Source organism: Musca domestica, unplaced genomic scaffold (assembly GCF_030504385.1).
Source record: "Musca domestica strain aabys unplaced genomic scaffold, Musca_domestica.polishedcontigs.V.1.1 10, whole genome shotgun sequence".
NCBI lineage: Eukaryota > Metazoa > Arthropoda > Insecta > Diptera > Muscidae > Musca > Musca domestica.
The window spans coordinates 2,531,509-2,551,743 of NW_026712115.1; the positions used below are offsets into that span (position 1 = coordinate 2,531,509).

Here is a 20,235-nt window from a genome sequence, read left to right on the forward strand (position 1 = left end):
TTATTGCGAAAATATTCTGGAGGGTGTATTAAAGCCTTGGGCAACCAAACCACAGACTTTGGAGATTCCAACAGGACTCAGCACCATCGCACTCAGCACGCACCACCCAAAAGTGGGTACAAAATGAGGTTCCGCGCTTCATTTCCGGCGCACAATGGCCACCAAAGTTTCCGGATACCAATCCGTTGTACTATTGTGTCTGGAGTATTTTGGAAAGCAATGTTGGCACTAAAAAATATCAAAGTGTCGATCACCTCTAGCAAGCGCTTCGCCGGGAATGGGCCAAAATACCGCAGAGCAACATACGGGCATCGTGTGTCGGTTTCATTGGCCATTTGAAGGCCATAATTCGTGCCAAAGGTGACCAATTCGAACAAATCTAAACTTATTCTAAAATTTGATGCTATTTCCGATATTTTTTTTTTTGTAAAATAAATAAAAAATATGGCGATTGACTTTGTAGCAGTTTTTTTTTATCTCACCCTGTATTTTTCATTAAATTTTACTATAGTCACCATACAAAAAAATCGCTATATTCCTTATATATATGAAAAAAATTGCACCAATATTCCAAAAAGAAATCTCAAAAATATTTCCTAATTTCTGCGATCAATTTCACATCGGACTTTTTCGAGTATCGTAAATTTTCATTTTAGGCGGTAGATGTCAAAAGAAGAAACATTTTCACAACATTTTGTTATTAATCTCAAAACAGAGCATATCTCTAGGTGAAATAGTTTTTATGAAAATTTCATTCAAAATGTGTGTACTGAAAGTGAAAATTATGCTTTTCCTTATTTACTGTTAATTTAATGCATATTTAATCCGAGTCAAAACCACCCTTTATACTTAATATTTTTGGGGGAAGTGTCAAATTAAGAATTATTTTAGACCAAATTTCATTGTTAGCCTCTGAACAAAAGGCAAAATTATTTTTATATGCAGTGGAAATAAAGATTTAGTTTCGTTGGTGACTTATTTTGACTTGCTACGATGCCGCTGAAAGTAAGTTTTTAACCACATTTTAAAAAAAGGACAACAAAGAGGTCTTTTCTGAATCGCTTGAGGGTTAACATTTTCGACCAACATATTCCCCTTATTTTTAAGTGTCGTATTGCCGAAGACTATACATACCTTAAATTCACTGATTCCAAGTAATCTTAATTCGAAAATTTCCAACGGATTGGAAGAGGAGGAAACTTGTCCACTCTGTTTTTATTACTTTTCTATGTAAACTTTAAAACCCCGATACAAGTGTTTTCTGTTTTTAGCTCTAATTTCATAATCTGCAGAATGTTCCCCATAATTTGTGCAAAAAAAAAAATAATAATTTGTAGCACAGTGTTATTATCGGTGGCTTTGGCAAAATGAGAGGACTGAAATTTCGACCGCACGTTATTCCAAGTAAATTGAAATGCATAATAAGATCTGAGAACGTAGACATTTCGACACCTATTTCAATAGTTCAAAATAACACAAAAATAAGTTTTATTTAAAAATAAGCATTACATAATTACTACTAACAATTGTTATAACACAATACTAACAAATACAATACTATTCTATAACAGATTCATAACTCATCTATCGATTTCCTCGATAATTTGTGGCATTTTCATGCGTTGCACTTTGCCGGTGTCTGTTCGCGGTAAATCGTTCAGGAAATAAATTCCACCTCGTAGCAGATACAGGCCATCCATTTTAGATTCTAGATATTCATTTATCATTTGAGCAGTCAGCTGTTGCCCCTCCTCGTCGGGGGTTCTAACTACAGCACATGCAACCAAACTTCCGGCCGCCAGATCGGTTACAGCAAATACACAAACCTCTGACACCCCCGGTATACATTGGATCATTTCCTCTATCGATTGTGGAGATATTTGGAAACTAAGCCATTTGATGATTTCCTTGGCACGTCCCTTAAGATGCAGGAATCCATCATCATCGAAGAAACCCAAATCACCGGTTCGTATCCATTCGCCATCCTTAGCCTGGGCTGTGGCCTTTGCGTTCTTGTAATAACCCAACCAGATGTAGGGGGTGCGGACATAAATTTCGCCCAATTCATTTGGACCCAGCCGTTTGCCATTTTCGTCCACTATACACATGTCTCTGTTGGGCCAGAGTTTACCTTCGGTTTGGGCTTTATACTCGAAGGGATAACCACCATTTATGGTGGTGCATATAAAAATCTCAGATGTACCATAGCCCATGGCAAAGCCAGGTTTATTTTTACCATTCGAAAGAAGTTCCATGATTTGATCCTGTATTGTTTGTGGTATACTGGTACCGCCACTCAACAGGGTATCAATGGACTGGAGGGAGTTGCGTACCACATTCTTATCATGATTAGTAACCCAATCTGTTATTTGGGCACTCGTGGCAAAGCAGTGGGTAACCTTGTAACGTTCGACCAAATCGAAGAAGTATTCGGGGCTATAGGGTCTGTCGGGAACAATGCGTAACGCTGAATATAGGAGACTTTGCACGAAATTCAATATACCCGTCGACCAGAACATCGAACTGAAACACATTATAACGGAGTCCTGTGTGACGGTAAGACTGAAAAAACAGAGAAGAGGGACAGGTTAGTACGGATGGAGTATAATTAAAAAAAAATACAATATAAGATAATTTCGAAGGATTTTTGGTAGGAATATGTGTGGTTATATAATTGATAGTCATTTTCAAGTCAATTAAAAAAAAAGCAATAATCCTATAAAGATTATAATAATCCTATGAAGAGATGCCGAACTTTGAATACCCTTCACGTACTAGAAAAATTAAAAAAATAAAATCCGTTACAAGTTCTGTTCAAATCTTTAAAGTACCGAATATAGGGAGTTGTCGTTATATAAAGGTCTATCCGAAGACGGGGACCTACATAGGCAATTTTTGTCATAGGTCATTACAATATTAATTCAAATACGAAATTTGAAACATTTCCGGTGAATAATGTCACTAAAAATCAAAATACTGAATATGGGGAGGTACTGTTATGGGGGGGCTATACCACATATATAGCCCATTTTCAATACCAAAAGTCCTGCAGAACAAAAACACATCTGAGAAGAATTTTATTAAATCAGCTTCAATTCGTTCGGAAAATTTCTTGATTTAAGCCTTGAGATTACTCTAAAAATATTTTGAACATGTATTCAAAGGTTGTAGGCGTGCGGGCCGAACATTTGATTCTCCACAACACAATAATTTCTTGAAATACCCCCTTAGGTCAAAACCCATTTTAATCGATTTTTTATAACAATAGGCTTCTATTTTGACCCTAACCCCATGACTACAAATTAACATGGACAGACGGAGAGATAGAAAGATAGAGATGCATATATAAGATAAGGGGTCTAGGACCAAAATTTCTCGGTGTTGAAAACTTTTTGGTCTAATCAAACTTATAATATTCCCGACAGATTGTGTTGTGAAGTATAAACAATCGATTATAGCTTTGAATCATTTAAAAAATATTAAAAACATATTTTTTTTAAATATGTCAAAATTCCAATATTATATTAATGCGCCCTTTAAAAAAATATTAAAAATAAGAAATAAACCTTTGTTCGAAATATTTTAAAAATCGAGGGCTCGAAGGTCTCCCTCCACGTCCAAAAGTCCACCTTCAAAATTTAGATTCACCATAGTATGGTACGTGAGTGGAAATTACTCTAGCTTCTGAACGAAATGAAGTAGGTTGATAAAGTTTTACTCAGATGTGTGTTAGGTCTGCAGGACTTTTGGTATAGGCTATATAGGTCCACGTTTTGCTATAACCTCCATATAATTGTACCTCCAGATATTCGGCATTTTGATGATTTGTGTCACATCTTTCACCGGAAGTAATTAAACTTTCATATTAGAAGTACATAATGGTTTCTATAGCCTGTGACCAAAAGTGCATATGCAGGTCCACGTCATCGCATAGGACCCATATAACAGTGCCTCCCTATATTCGGTATTTTCATGATTTTAGCGACATTATTCACTAGAATTGTTTCAAATTTCTTATTTAAGTTCCTAATAGATACTACAGCCGATGGCTGGATATGCAGGTCCAGGTCTTCGTACAGCCCCCATATCATATTAACTCTCTATATTCGGTACTTTTAAGATTTATTATTTATTTATTTATTTATATTTTATTTTATTATTATTTATTTATTTATTTCTTTTTTTTTAAATCTGCAATTTTCTCCCAAATGGTGGGATGTTCAGCCCGGCCGTCTTCAAAATTTTCCATTTTGGAGTTATTAGTAAAACCATTGCACAATGGAACCGAATGCAATTTTTCTGTCCTAAACTATTTCAACGTCTCCATATGTTCACCCAGGAAAACGAGAGTGATCTCAAATTTAAGAATTTTACTTATATCCCTTAACCCCATAACTTGATTTAGTAATATTTAATACACATATTCAAAAAACTATATCTCTCTATCCTAAACACAAGCATTGATCCAAAATTAGTTCAATTTAGTACTTTTCGAATAATTTTAGTATACATTTCCAAAACCACGTTTATATCCCAATTCCAGATACCAATATCAAATTTTAGGATTCCAGCTCTATCCCTTCACCCAATACCAAAATTAGTACAATTTTCTACTTTTTGTGCAAATATAGGACATGTTTCCAAAACGACCTTCAGATCTTAACAAATCACACCAATGCTGGGACCATATCAAATTTCAGAAGTTCCGTTCTATTACTTTACCGAACGCAAAATTTAGTACTATTTTGTACTTTTTATACCCTCCACCATTCTATGGAGGTTATATTAACTTTGTCATTCCGTTTGTAACTCCTCGAAATATTTTTAATAGACCCTACAAAGTATATATATTCTGGATCAGTAAATAAATTGAGCTTTCGCTCCGATATTTCGCAATGCGTTACATTGCATCTTCAGAGAGATCAGCGTAAAATTCCAAGACGATCAGCGATGTCTGTCTGTCTGTCTGCCCGTTTGTCTGTTGTAATCACGGTACCTTTCGAACGAATTGAGATAAAATGCTAAAATTTTGCATACATGCATAGTTTACTAGTAAGCAGGTTAAGTTCGTATATGGGCTAAGCCGGTCCAGGTTTTCGTATAGCCCCCATATAACGGTACCTCCCGATATTCGGTATTTTCATGATTGTAGCGACTGTATTTACTGGAATCATTTCAAATTTCATTTTTAAATTTCGTAATGTGTACTACAGCCTATGAGAAAAAATTTCGTGAGCAGCTTGATGTCTTCGTATATCTCCCATATAACGGAATATCCCGATATTCGGTATTTTGATGATTTTAGCGACATTATTCACCTGAATTGTTTCAAATTTAGTATTTGAAGTTCGTAATGGGTACTATAGCCTATGACAAAAATGGGTACTATAGCCTATGACGTCTGGTGGTGGGTATTAAAAGTTCGGCCCGGCCGATCTTCGCTGCGGTTTTACTTGTTATACAATTATAGTACACACATCCAAAAACACAAATTTCAATTCCAACAGAGACCTCAATATCAAATTTTGAGGGATAGGGTTTCCTACAGTAAAGAATAAATATAGTACCGTTCTGTACTTTTCGTACAAATTTAGGACACATTTCGATACCATTGCTAAATCCTAAACACAGATACTACCATTGATCTCGATCCAATTGATCTTGATCAAATTTCCGGATTTTATCCCCATCCCCTCAATCTATACTTATTGAACAATCACAGTACACATTTTCGAAACCACCTTAATATGCCCAGGCCACACTTGAACACCGACCCTCATGCCCAATTTTAGATGTCAAGCACTATCAGTTCACCCAATATTAAATTGTATTTTCGTGCACTTGTAGTACATATTTCCAAAGCCTCCTCTCTATCATAAATCTACCACCAACCGGGACACAAATGTAAAATTTCAAAGTTCTAGCTTCATCCGTTCACTCTAAACCAAACTGTTCCACATTTAGTACCATTGAGTATTGTTCGCACACACTTAGTACATATTTCAAAAACCACCTTCATATATCAAACTAACTTTCCAAACTTGATTCTCATGTTAAATGGAATCTGAGTACCATTTTGGAGCTTTTCGTAATCTTAAAGTTTGAATTTGGAATAAAAACCTTTGTATATCGATCCTGCACTCTAGCAAAATTTACCTTATTCCGTTTGTCCAATACAAAGTATTCATTTTTCAGTAAATTCTAGTAATTTTCGTATCCTTATCACACGACTGCGCACTGAGACTGACACTCGTGCAAAATTTCAAGATTCTAGCTTCATCCGTTTCGTCTGGGCGTTGATTCTCGATTTGTCATTCAGTCAGTTACTTCACTACTCTTTTATATACTTAGGACTACATTTTTTGCATAAAAATCATACTCACTGTAGATTATTGTGTAGCATCGATTGATGTGAGCACATGATGCCTTTGGGGGTGCCAGTTGTGCCCGATGAACTCAATATAGCTGCAGTGTCTGAACTGCACAGTTTAGAGCAGGGAAATGCTGAAAGATCGCCAACATCCTCGCGTTTCTTTATCAGATCCTTGATATTCAAAACACCATCTATGCTGCCGGTCATCAACACAATTTTAGCATCCAATTGTAACTTGTCCAGGACATAAAGGACATTCTCATAATTTTCTTGATCGCAGAAGATTATCTTAGGCCTTGAAGTTTCATAGATTTTGGCAATGACACCTAAGGAAAAAATAATACATTTGGAAATTTCATACGCACATTTCCGGCGGTAAAATTATTTTTCCTTACCCTTTTCAAAACTCTGAAACACCCCGTGTACCGGTGTTCCACAGAGAAACGAGGCCAACATCACCGTACCCAAATGCAAAGAATGTTTGGCATAACCACCCACAATGTCACCCGCACTGATGCCCATTTCAAGCATGCGTTTAGCCAATGCCATACTGTGATCCAAAAACTCTTGGGCTGTAAGAGTTTCTCCAGTAGACTCTAGGATTTGTATCACTTTTTGTGGCGTTTTACGCAACTGCAAGACTATGGCCTCGCCTACAGTCATATCACGGCTATAGATTTCTTTGGATTTTGGTCCTGACCATATTTTCTCCGCTTCATTGTATTTCGTTCCGGTTAGGTAGGACATTTTGCTACTGCTGCCTAAAATTATGTTTTACCTCCTTCTGGTGTGTCTTTCACAATTGATTTCCCAATACTAACGGAGGCAGGCACACGACATTCTTATATAGATATTTGGCACACAAGCCTCCGACTTTATCACCCGCCCCTTTTTATGATCTGATCATGGTAATCTGAAATTTATAAAAAAAAAAATTTCCAAATCTTTGTTCACACGTGTGGCAGATATTCCATAGAATAGTTGATTACTCTGTTTACGAAATGACTGGCAGAAATTTGAAAAAAAAAGAAAACCAAAATAAACGTCTGGCATTGTATTTATTTTATTTTTATGCCGAGAAACAACAAAAGCATATCGTAGATTCGGTTAGACGATTTTTATAGTAGGAAATAAACAATTGCGGGACTTTGCACCACTTCTGAATTTGTTTAATTTGATGAGTATCATTTCTGAGTAACTCCAACTTAGGACAACAATGTTATTCAAATTTAATAGTGCTTTCTGATCACAATATGGCCTTAAATCCATGCCAAATGAAAATGGCGCCCAACATGTTGCTCTGGACCTTATAATAAATAAACTCAAGGTTTGATATTTCAACTTAAATTAATATATAAAGCGAGGTTTTCTCATCGATTGAGATAATCCCTGGAGCAGCCAGGTCTTCCATAAGGACCCATTAAACCTTATGAAATAAAAAGAGCAGATTTCTCCCTTTGCTGTGTGTCAATCTAATATTTCGTTGGTATTTATATCTATATCTCAATTTACTCGGGTTCAAATGTGATTATATGAGTATGACACGTGTTATGCAAAATTTATTTCTGAAATGCTCGGGAAAGTTATACATAGTTGTTCAGTTGTAATTGATGATCGGAAATTCGATGTTTACGACGACTCGTAGGCAAACGGCGATAATAGTGTTGATATTAAGAGGATGAACATTGTAGACGATTTGAGGGTAATCGGATGTCGAGGTGTGAAGGTAATCAGGAAGTACTATTTTAATGTTCGGGCTGATTTCGGCAATCGGGCTGCAATCGACTTGAAGGTAATCGGGACTTTTTGTAACAGAAATTACGATTCTGATGATTTGTAAATGGCAGGCAATCCAGATCTCGGTGGTTTAGGTGTCCCCGTCTTATTAAATGAATCGGGGACTTGTTGTTAAAAATTCGGGTTCCACAACTCACTGTGGGGATGTTCGGAACCAGACGTCCAGTCTCCTAAGATGTATCGGAAACTCATTGTATCATTGTTTGTGTTAAGCAGTTACTTTTGGGGATTTTCTGGAGGAGATGTCCAACAAGCCGAAGCCCCCACTTATATATTCAGCTCAAAAAAAATGTTTCTACCAGCTAACGAATCTGTAAGTCGAAAGACATCGTATGATATTCTCATTGTTTTTGCTGGTGCTTTTGTTGTCGGTGCTACCATTGCGTGCGGTAGTATTTTTCAACAAATGTATGTAATGATATCAAGTTACACATTGTTTCTTAGTTTATTTATTTATTTATTTTATTTTTATTTATTTATTTATTTATTTTTTATTTATTTATTTTTTTTTTTTTTTTTTTGAGAAGAGGTTGGTATAATTTCGACAAGTTATAAAGAAATCACAATTCTTAATTTTTTTAATTTGGGAGATGACTCTACTTGGAATCAGATCTCAGATCTTTGATGAAAAAAATTAAGATTTTTTTTTGGGTACATACGAACGTCGAGACGTAAACATTTTTTAATGGTGCGAAGAGACTTTCACCATAAAAAATATTCCTAGTTGAATGTAAATTTTGGGAATTTTCTGTAATTGTGACCTGCAGAGCGATTGCAAAATCAACAAAAAATGCTGCGATCCTCTCCAATAGCAGTAAGGTTTTAATCGGACTTGTATCTTTACTTCGTGTGAAATTTCGTTAGGATTGGGTCATAATTGTGACCCCAAGCATAATTACAAATTAATATGGACAGACCGATTTATACAAATAATAAGATCGCCTCAGCTCGGCGGAATATAAAAAATATAATTACGGGGAAAATCCAGTAGATTATGAAAGTAGGACTAAAAAAGAAGCCACGTGTATCGGCGTTTTGAAAGTTTACGTTGAGGGGGCAAGCTCACCGCTCTTCCAAACTTTTCCGGAATCCGGGCATTTTAGGTATAAGAAACTATATATCTTAAATGCACCGATTCCAAAAAATCGCAGAAAATTATAAGAAAAATATTTTAGTCAAAAATTAAATTAAAAACAAGTAAAACAGCTGTTAGTTCGGTCGGGCCGAACTTTGAATACCCTCCACCATTTGGAACGAATTTGGCAATTTTCAAAAAAAAAAAAAAATCCGTTAAAAATTCTGTTACAATCTTAAAAATACCGAATGTAGCCGTCCGACGACGTGGACCTGCATAGGCAACTTTTGTCATAAGCCATTGCAATATTCAAACACTTTAAAAATCGGTAAATAATGTAGCTAAAATCCTCAAAATTTCGAATATAGGGAGGTACCAATATATGGAGCATATACCAAAACGTAGACCTTCACAGACAATTTTCTGTCATAGGCTGTAGTACCTATTACGAACTCCAAGTACCAAGAAACAATTTCGGTGAATAAGGTCGCTATATTCATTAAAATACCGAATATCGAGAGGCGGCATTATACGGGGGCTATACAAAGGCGAGGACCTGTACAGACAATTTTATGTCATAGACTGTAGTATCCATTACGAATTTCAAATACCAATTTAATATACCCCCTTACTATGGTGGAGGTTATAAAAATGTGCTCTTTTTGGTCCTTTTTTTAATAGTGTTAAAAACTTCCTTTAAACGGGTCGTGGCAAGTCAGAATACTCCACAAAATTATTTGTCATAAAATTCTACTATAACTTTATGCAAAAAGTGTCAAAATATATTTTGCTTAAAATTTCACAATAAATCTCAGAATAAACCATTTATTTAAAATTTTGAATGTTTTGTCTCACTTTTTTACTGTTAATTTACCACATTTCCATCCTAAGTCAAAATTCTTGTCTCATTTTTTAGGCAAAGTTTCAAAGGAAAAAACATTCTAAATTAAATTTCATTGTGAGTCTTTGAATAAACGAAATTTGTGTACTTAATATGAATCATAAATAAAAACATTGCTTTCTCTGAAAATTTTAAAATTTTTTCCCAATTTTCTGCAAATTTTCTTATAACTCCAATATAGAATAGCATGTCTAAGTGTTGGATAATGCCAAATGGACTTGTTAGTACTCATTTTTGGATCAATACCACTGCGATATCTACGACGTCATGTTTTAGGACAATATTTTGTTGCCCAGTGTACTTGGACTTTATCTTAACTGGCCATGGAAATAATCTAATTTAAATGTGCACACCCCTTTTATTTTTGTGAATCACATCTTATCTTTCAGCGAAGCAGACATTAAATCAAAATACGTCTCAAGTACGACATAATTACGTGTGGCGTACTATCAAAATGGAATATTTTGGTTTGCAATCTATTGTTGTTTTTGTTTTCATATTTTAATACCATGGCGCGTACGACATAGTATGTCTGTCCAAAGGTATCTAATAAAAGAAATTATGCTTCTTAGGGCATTCATTGACTTGGTGTTCTCAATGTTAATGTTTTCCTCAGAGTTATGGCAAGCTTTTTTAATTTCGCTGAAACTTTTTTGATATGACAAGAAATCTAATCGTCACAGTGTTACCATATCACAGGACAAAACTATTTACACTTCAAGTTTATTAAGGTTTTTTAAGGTTGCCGCTTTGTCGCTTTATTAAGCAAGTTTGACACTTCAATTAATGGTAATTGATTTTAAACCCTTCACCATACTGTGACATATTAAGATAGTCATTTGTCACTCTAGCTTCCAAACGGAATGCAAGTAGGTGGACAACATTTTACTAAAATGTAAAATTTTTTGGAATTTTTTCTTAAATGGAGGAAAACATATTTCCAATTCTTTCTAAATGATGAAGTTAGGCCTGGCCGAACATAGTTGCTTGTTTACATGTTCATGTATTAAAACAGATCCGTGTTTTATTTATTTTTTTTTTTTTAAATTGTGATGTTTATACCCTCCACCATAGTATGACAAAATTAAGTTTGTCATTCCTTTTCTAACACCTCGAAATATATATTTTAGACCCTATATTGTATATTGAAATGCCCTACAACGAATGCAGGTCGTCTTTTTCTTCTTCTTGGTTTCCACATAGGAAAATATATATGGATCTTCCTATCTCGCAGAGCTGAGTTGATTCAGCTATGTACAGGGTGAGATAAAAAAACTGCAACAAAGTCAAACGCCATAATTTTTATATATTTTTTTTATCTTATTAAATAAAGGAAAAAATGTCGGAAATAGCATCAAATTTTAGAACAGGTTTAGATTTGTTCGAATTGGTCACCTTTGACACGAATCATGGCCTTCAAACGGCCAATAAAACCATCACACGATGCCCGAATGTTGCTCTGCGGTATTTTGCCCCATTCCCGGCGAAGCGCTTGCTTTAGATGATCGATACTTTGGTATTGTTTTGGTGTCTACCTTGCTTTTCAAAATACTCCAGACACAATAGTCCAACGGATTCGTATCCGAAGATTTTGGTGGCCATTGTGCGCTGGAAATGAAGCGAGGAACCACATTTTGTAACCATTCTTGGGTGGCGCGTGCTGGGTGCGATGGTGCTGAGTCCTGTTGAAATGTCCAGCGTCTGCGGCCAAAATGTTTGGCTTTAATAAACCCTCCAGGATATTTTTGCGATAATATACGACCTTAATTCTGATGCCACGGTCGATTAATACGAGCGGAGATGACCTTCTTCCGATATGGCGATCCACACCATCAGCAACTCTTTAGCTCTTTTGAGTCTATTTTCTTTCTATTGCGGTGTAAGTTCTTGAATATTTTTGGAATTTCAATGGCTTTAATGACGAATGGAATATTGCGATACATTCAGCTCACGAGCCATTTGTTGGCCACTGCGTTGCGGGTTTCGATCAAGTTGCTTCTTTACTTTTCGAACCATTTCTGCTGATGTTGCAGTTTTCTTCAGTCCACTTTCTTGACGTCGGGCTACGCTACCAGTATCACGGTAACGAGCGATGGTACGAGACACAAAAGATATATTCACATTTAAATGCTGGAGTGTTCTAACGATAGCCACTTGTGGTTTTCGAGCCAAATATAAAGAAATCACACTATTACTCTTGAATTCCATCACAAATAACTTTTTTCTGGAAAATTTTCACTTGCTTGCTTTTTTACACTTGTACAATATAATGAACTGCCACCGGAATAATTTTAACAGCTGTCGGACGAGAGGTTTGGAAATGAAAGCGGTTTGAAATTGGTTGCATCTCACCCTGTACATTTCCAAAAACAGATTGTAAAATATCCTAACTTTCAGCTCTTAAAGGCCGAACAATATGAACATTATACCTTCCAATACCTTTTGTACCTTTAAGGTAAACATTTCTGAAAGTCCCGCCTTATGTCTAAAGTTCAAAGTCTCCAGAGTACACCTCAAGCCGCACTTGATACACTACTTTGCCTAATCCCATTAAGTCTTCTCGTATATGAAGAGGCAATCATGTGTGCTCTTCGACACAGAGAACTACAACAATGGCACAGTCAACCCTTTGGACACTATGCGATACTAGGTCGTGTGGGATGTATAAGAGAAGAAGTCAATCTTGTGACTATATATCACCACTGTGGAACATCGAACCACTTGACATGGACGTCTAGACCTTTAACAATCCATCTTTATACTTATGTTATGTCGGTTCTAAGATGGTATGTGGGAGGGGTTCTGGGGTCTTCTGTGACATCCTTAATATAGGTAAACCCGACAAACTTACCAAAGGCAGTACTACATTCAAGACGGAAATCTTTTGCGTTCAAAAAAGCTATAGAAATATTGACAGAGGGAACAATAAAGTTAACGGTTCGATGATAATATCCGCCGATAGTCAAGCGGCACTGAAAGCTTTACCCCCTGGTAAACATTACCATCGTTCTCCACTAATAAACAAATGTTGTTTTATAAAAACAACAATAAAGGAATAAAGCCTGACCATTTTGCAACAACAAAATACTACTACTAAAATACTACAAACAAGCCAACACTGTTCTTTTAAATTATTTTACCAAAAAAGCTATGGCAGAAAAGCTTTGGAAAATAATAGTTATTCAGCCCTATGTCACTTTTTTCCTGCAATACATAAGGAATGCTGTAGCACAATGTAGCGCCATTTAAAGAAGTACCGATAGAGGCCACCGAGATACTCATTACCGAGCATATTGATCGACCTAGTTAGATGACCGGAAAAGGCTAGAAGAACATCATCAACATAGATCAGGAGGCGACCCCTAGAGGGAGGAACCGGAATGTCGCAGGCCGAAGAGAGAACCTTGAGGAATGCCAGCCAACATCGGGTAACTAGATCCCTAAGTACACTTGCGACCATTCTACAGGATTGGCAGTCAAAGCCAAAGATAGGAATTTGTATAAAATTTCTTCGAGGTGGTTGATTTATTCGTCGGTTTATTACATTGCTCGAGCTGTTGATGGACTATGTGTTGTTATTGTTCTTTGTGTTAGGTAGGTTGCTACTAAGTGTTATTTGGTTGGTTCTAAGTTATCGGTCGACTTAGAACTCTGCTGTACAATTTTGTGTTTGATTGTACTTTTCGTACCTTTAAGTACGATTTTACATAAATTATCCTAATGTCGCCCCATACGCACCACCAGTGACCCTAACGCCGATTTTAAGACATCTCGCTCAATATATTCGCGCATAGTACAATTTGTACTATTTTAGTCCTCCACGAGAAGGAAAACATAAGATTTTGGAATTTGGTGTTTTTATACCCTACAACACTATGTGTTGGGAGTATTATAAGTTTGATTGAGCTTTTCCAAATAGGAAAATATATATGGATCTCCCTATCTCGCCGAGCTGTGTAGCTCCGTCTAGCTATGTATGTCCGTCCGTCTGTCCATGTTAATTTGTAATCACTCTACAGGTCGCAATTATGACCCGATATTCACGAAATTTAGAATGTAGGTGGGGCTAGGGCCAGAATAGAATCATATTGATTTTCCTACTTTTGCAGTTGCTCTACAGGTCGCAATTATAGACCAATCGATGCGGAAGTTAGCATGTGGCTAGAGCTTAGTGCTGGCTAGAAGCCTTCCTTGGGTGAAATAGACCATATCATTTGTGTTAAATGAAAGTCAAATTTTCCAATAAACCGCGAATATTTTTTTATACCGGCAAAATCACAAATAGATGAAAAGGTAAATTCTGACGGTTACGTAGATGCCGATAGTAAATATGTCGGATAATACTGCGAAATATATGCAATGTGTATATGCAAAGGAAGGGGATGTTAGCTAGAGTGCTTATATCTCAAGAATGGCACAGGTTTTGACAAATTTTCTCAATTCAGAATGCCCTCTTGTTCGTTACGTATGTTAATGACTTGCTGAGTTATATTAACGGTAGGAATTATATGTCGTTTGCATTTGCTGATGACATTTAAACTTTGTTTAAAGGAGAATATGTGTTTATGGATGTGTTGCAGTCATCAATTGATTTTAATATTAATATGTTGGTAACTTGGTTGTCCTGTAACGGTCTCTTAATAAATACTCAAAAATCTAAAGTTATATTTTTTGGAAACTTTCAAGAGGATTCAATTAATGTTTCCATTTATGGGACGCCTATAAATGTTGTAAGCTCGATAAAATGTCTTGGTTTGTTTCTTGATTCTGGTTTGGTGTTTGATGTGAATGTGAATTCTTGAGTGTCCAAAGTTAACTTTATTTTAAAGAAGTTGTATTGTTTGGACATAGTTTTGCCTAAGAATATTAGAATTCAGTTTTTTATACCCTCCACCAAAAAAGGTATGGAGGGTATATTAAGTTCGTCATTCCGTTTGTAACTCATCGAAATAATAATTTTAGACCCAACAAAGTATATATATTCTTGATCAGCGTAAAATTCTAAGACGATTTATCCCTGTCCGTCCGTCTGTCCGTCTGTTGTAATCACGCTACAGTCTAAACGAATTAAGATAGGAAGCTAAAATTTTGCACAGATCTCTCTTTTGTCTGCAGGCAGGTCAAGTTCGAAGATGGGCTATATCAGTCCACGATATCGTATAGCCCCCATATAACGGTACCCCCGATATTCGGTATTTTGATGGTGTTAGCCACATGTTTCAATGGAATTGTCTGAAAATCCACACAAGTAGTTCCTTGTGGGTATTTTATACCTCGACAGAGAATTATCTATATAGGTCCACAATATCGTACATCCCCCATATAACGGTACCCCCCGATATTCGGTATTTTGATGATTTTACCCACATTTTTGAACGGAATTGTCTGAAAATCCACACAAGGAGTTCTTTGTGGGTACTTTATACCTCGGCAAAGAATTATCTATATAGGTCCCCAATATCGTATAGCCCCCATATAACGGTACCCCCCGATATTCGGTATTTTGATGATTTTACCCACATTTTTCAACGGAATTGTCTGAAATTCCACAAAAGGAGTCCCTTGTGGGCATTTTACCTCCTCAAAAAGAATTGTATATAGAGGTCAACGATATCGTATATCCCCCATACAACGGTACCCCCCGATATTCGCTATTTTGATGATTTTACCCACATTTTTCAACGGAATTGCCTGAAAATCCACACAAGGAGTTCCTTGTGAGTACTTCACCCCCTGAGAGAGAATTGTCTATACAGGTCCACGATATCGTGTATCCCCCATATTCGGTATTTTATGACTTGACACACATTTTTCATCGGAATTGTCTGAAATCCACACAAGGATTTCCTTGTGGGTACTTTATACCTCGGCAGAGAATTATCTATATAGATCCACGATATCGTATAGCCCTCATATAACGGTATTTTGATGTTTTTAGCCATATTTTTCAACGGAATGGTCACAAGGGGTTCTTTGTACACAAGGTGTTCTTTGTGAGCACTTTACCCCCCGACAGAGAATTCTCTATATAGGTTAACGATAACGTATAGCTCCCATATAACGGTACCCCGCGATATTCGGTATTTTGATGATTTTAGCCACATTTATCAATCGTATTCTCTGGAAATCCACACACGGAGTTCTTTGTGAGCACTTTACCCCTGAAACGGAATTGTCTATATAGGTCCACAATATCGTATATCCCCCATATAACGGTACTCCCCTATATTCCGTATTTTGATGATTTTAGCCACTTTTTTCAATGGAATTATCTGAAAATCCATACAAGGTGTTCCTTTTGAGTACTTTACACGCAGACATAGATTTGTCTTTATAGGTCCATAATATCGTATATCCCCCCATATATCGGCACCTTCCTATATTAGATATTTTAAAGATTTTAAAAGAATTTTTATTGGATTTTATTTTATTGAAAATTTTCTAATTCGTTCCAAATGGTGAAGGGTATTCAAAGTTCGGCCCGGCCAAACTTACTGCTTTTTTACTTGTTTTGTGTCAAGCGTCGTGATAATATATCTCCTTTGTGAAGGAGTTTCTCGGTTGTTCGTTTGAGTGTTTTGTGAATTTAAGGTCAATGTTGTTTTGGATCTTTTTAAGTTTTCGAGAGAAATCCTTCTATGTAAGAATTGCTAGCATTTTCAACAATATGCAACCAAACCTTAAGATATTTACTTTTTCCCTAAAATGTTGTAAGCTCATTTCAATATTGTTTAAAATATATGATTTTCTTGTGTTAATTTGTTTTTTTTTTTCCTTGCATAGTTTAGTTTAGATTTTTCTAATTATTCAATGATTTTTGCTCATCTTTTTTTTTTTTTTTGTTAATTTTTTTAATGTTAATTTTTAATAAGATTTTTAAGATCAAGGATGCTATGAGTAGTCATGTATAGGAGTTCTTGGAACCGTCAATCAATTGTTAATTTTTTGTTAATTTGTTTTAGTGTTTAATTTTAAGGAAGTCTTTTAGGATTAAGGATATTATAATTAATTTAGAGTAGTCATGTATAGAAGTTGATGGAACCTTCCATGGCCCTGTCGGCTAGGTTTCTGTACAAATTGAAAATAAATAAATACGCACGGTAATTTGCAAACTACTTGTGCTTAATCTAGAAAGAATATATTGAAAGCTTTTTTTCACTACAGAGACTTTTTTGATATAAAAACTATAAGCACTCATATATGTTATCGTTTAGGGTTGCCAAAATAGCTATTAATTCTTTTTATACCCTCCACCATACTATGGAGGGTATATTAACTTTGTCATTCCGTTTGTAACTCCTCGAAATACTCATGTCAGACCCAAAAAAGTATATATATTCTTAATCAGCGTAAAATTCTAAATCGATTTAGCCTTGTCCGTCTGTCTGTCTGTCTGTCTGTCTGTCCCTCTGTTGTAATCACGCTATCTTTCGAACGAATTGAGATAGAAGGCTAAAATTTTGCACACGTGTTTATTTTTCCAGTAGACAGGTTATGTTCCTAAATGGGCCATGTAGGTCCACGTTTTCATATAAATACCTCCCGATATTCGGTATTTTGATGATTTTAGCGACATTATTCATCGAAATTGTTTTAAATTTGGTATTTGAAGTTCGAAATGGATACTACAGCCTAAGAAAGAAAATTGTCTGTGCAGGTCCACGTCTTCATATAGCCCCCATATAACGGTACCTCCCGATATTCGGTATTTTAATGATTTTAGCGTCATTATTTAACGGAATTGTTTCAAATTACGTATTTAGAATTCGTAATGGAAACTACAGTCTGTGACAGAAAATTGTCTATGCAGGTACAGGTCTTCGTATGGGCCCCATATATCAGCGCCTCCCCATATTCGGTGGGTACAATACCCACCGACATTTTTTGAGATGTCGTATTTGAAGTTCTAAGTTTGTACTACTGTGCGAGCTTTTGTAAAATACTTGTGCTTAATCTAGAAATAATATATTGAAAGCTTCTTTCACTACAGAGACTTTTTGATATAAAGACTATAAGCACTCATATATGTTATCGTTTAGGGTTGCCAAAATAGTTATAAATTGTTTTTCGGGTTCTAAATTATATACCCCGATGAATAAGGCCAGTAATATTGTTTGTAATATCTTCGGGAAAAGCGTAAGTCATAGCTTAGCTCTTAAAATTATATCTCGTGTGACAAACGGACAACATCGATTGACCCTTTCTGGTATTTTTTCACAAAACGATATTGTAAAGAATTACAGTTGTCAAATACCAATTCAAAACATGTATTTTCTTTAATTTTCAAATGTGATGAAATCTGTATAATTCTTCTATATTGATTCGCTGAATTCCATTAATATTTAACACTAGGATTTTCAAACCACTTCGTCATAAAAAGTCTACTTTTAGATTTTTAAATTCGTTCCAACAGTTCGTGTAGACCTTTTTAGTACTCAAATCGCCAATTTGTTCAATTTAGCAGAGTTTTTTAACCAATCTAATCTAAAATTATTAAAACCATTGCACAATGGATTTTTTTGTCCAAAACTACTTCAACGTCTCCATATATACATGGTGAGATAAAAGAAATGCAAAAGAGTCAAAAGTCATAGTTTTTATTTTTTTTTTTTTTAATGTTATTGAATGAAAGAAAAAATTGTCGAAAATAGCATCAAATTTTAGAATAAGTTTAGATTTGTTCGAATCTGTCACCTTTGGCCCGAATTATGGCCTTCAAACGGCCACTGAAACCGTCACACGCTGCGGTATTATGCCCCATTCCCGGCGAAGCGCTTGCTTGAGGTGATCGACACTTTGGCATTTTTTAGTGCCAACCTTGCTTTCCAAAATACTCCAGACACAATAGTCCAACGGATTGGTATCCGGAGATTTTAGTGGCCATTGTGCGCTGGAAATGAAGCAAGGAACCTCATTTTGTAACCATTCTTGGTTGGCGCGTGCTGTGCGCGATTGTGCTCCAAAATATTTTCGCGATAATATTCGGCATTAATTCTGATGCCACGGTCGACAAATACGAGCGGAGAGAGACCCTCGGCTGTTGTAACGGCCCACACCATCACCATTGCTGGCGCTTGAGTTCACCGCTTTCGGCCAAGCGAAGCAACTCTCTAGCTCTTTTGAGTCTATTTCCTTTCTGTTGTGTTGTAAATCTTTGCACTTTTTGGAATTTCAATGGCTTTTCCCCCAGCCCATTTTTTAATATTTCTTGAATAGAATATTGCAATATGTTCAGCTCACGATCCATTTTTCGGTCATTGCGACGCGGGTTTCGATCAAGTCGCTTCTTTATTTTTCGAACCATTTCTACAGATGTTGCTGTTTGCTTCCGTCCACTTCCTTGACGTCGGGCTACGCTACCAGTATCACGGTAACGAGCAATGGTGCGAGACACAAGAGATATGTCCATGCTATACATAAACAGCGACCCTAATACCAAATTTCAGATTTCAAGCACCAAATTGTAATTAAATTCAGTACTATTCAGTACTTTTCCTGCAGTCGTAGCACACGTTTCCAAGACCACCTCTCTATCACAAACCTACCAGCAACAGCTTCCCAATACAAAATAAAAAACTTTCTGCTTCATCCGTTAACCCTAACATAAACTGTTGCACATTTAGTATCATTTAGTACTGTTCGCATAAGCGAGCTATATCCTAATCTGATCCTATCTCGATAAAATTGTACAGAGGTATTTGTGGATGTGCGGACAGACGGACGGACGGACTGACATGCATAAATCGACTCAGAATGTGATTCTATGATGATCCTCAAAAGTAACTATGGGCCTATCTCGCTTCCTTCTCCATGTTACAAACAAATGCACAAAGACATAATACCCTTACCACTATGTGGTGTAGGGTATAAAAATCGAATACTGATTTCGCACTTTACGATAGTAACATAAACATATAGTCCATTATTTCACCTAAATATTAAGATGTAAAAAGTTTGGACCAAAAAGGATCTTCCCTTCAAGAGGTATTGTGCCATCGTGTCGAAAATATGTAGATCAATTAAAAACTTTTCCAAAGAATTTCGCCCAAAGAAGATATTTAGACACTGATCAAATGATATATATTCTCA

The 20,235-nt window shown here is 36.0% G+C and overlaps 1 protein-coding gene across 1 annotated transcript; it reads right to left on the minus strand.

The window, feature by feature from the left end:
* Positions 1 to 1,404: 1,404 nt before the first annotated feature.
* LOC131803425 (uncharacterized) lies at positions 1,405 to 7,603 on the minus strand. The gene is made up of 3 exons (XM_059124720.1): positions 6,769 to 7,603; positions 6,384 to 6,699; positions 1,405 to 2,562 (listed from the first exon to the last, which is right to left on the minus strand). Exons 1-3 carry the CDS (start codon positions 7,118 to 7,120, stop codon positions 1,581 to 1,583), a joined length of 1,650 nt encoding a protein of 549 aa, XP_058980703.1. The 5' UTR covers positions 7,121 to 7,603; the 3' UTR covers positions 1,405 to 1,580.
* Positions 7,604 to 20,235: the final 12,632 nt, after the last annotated feature.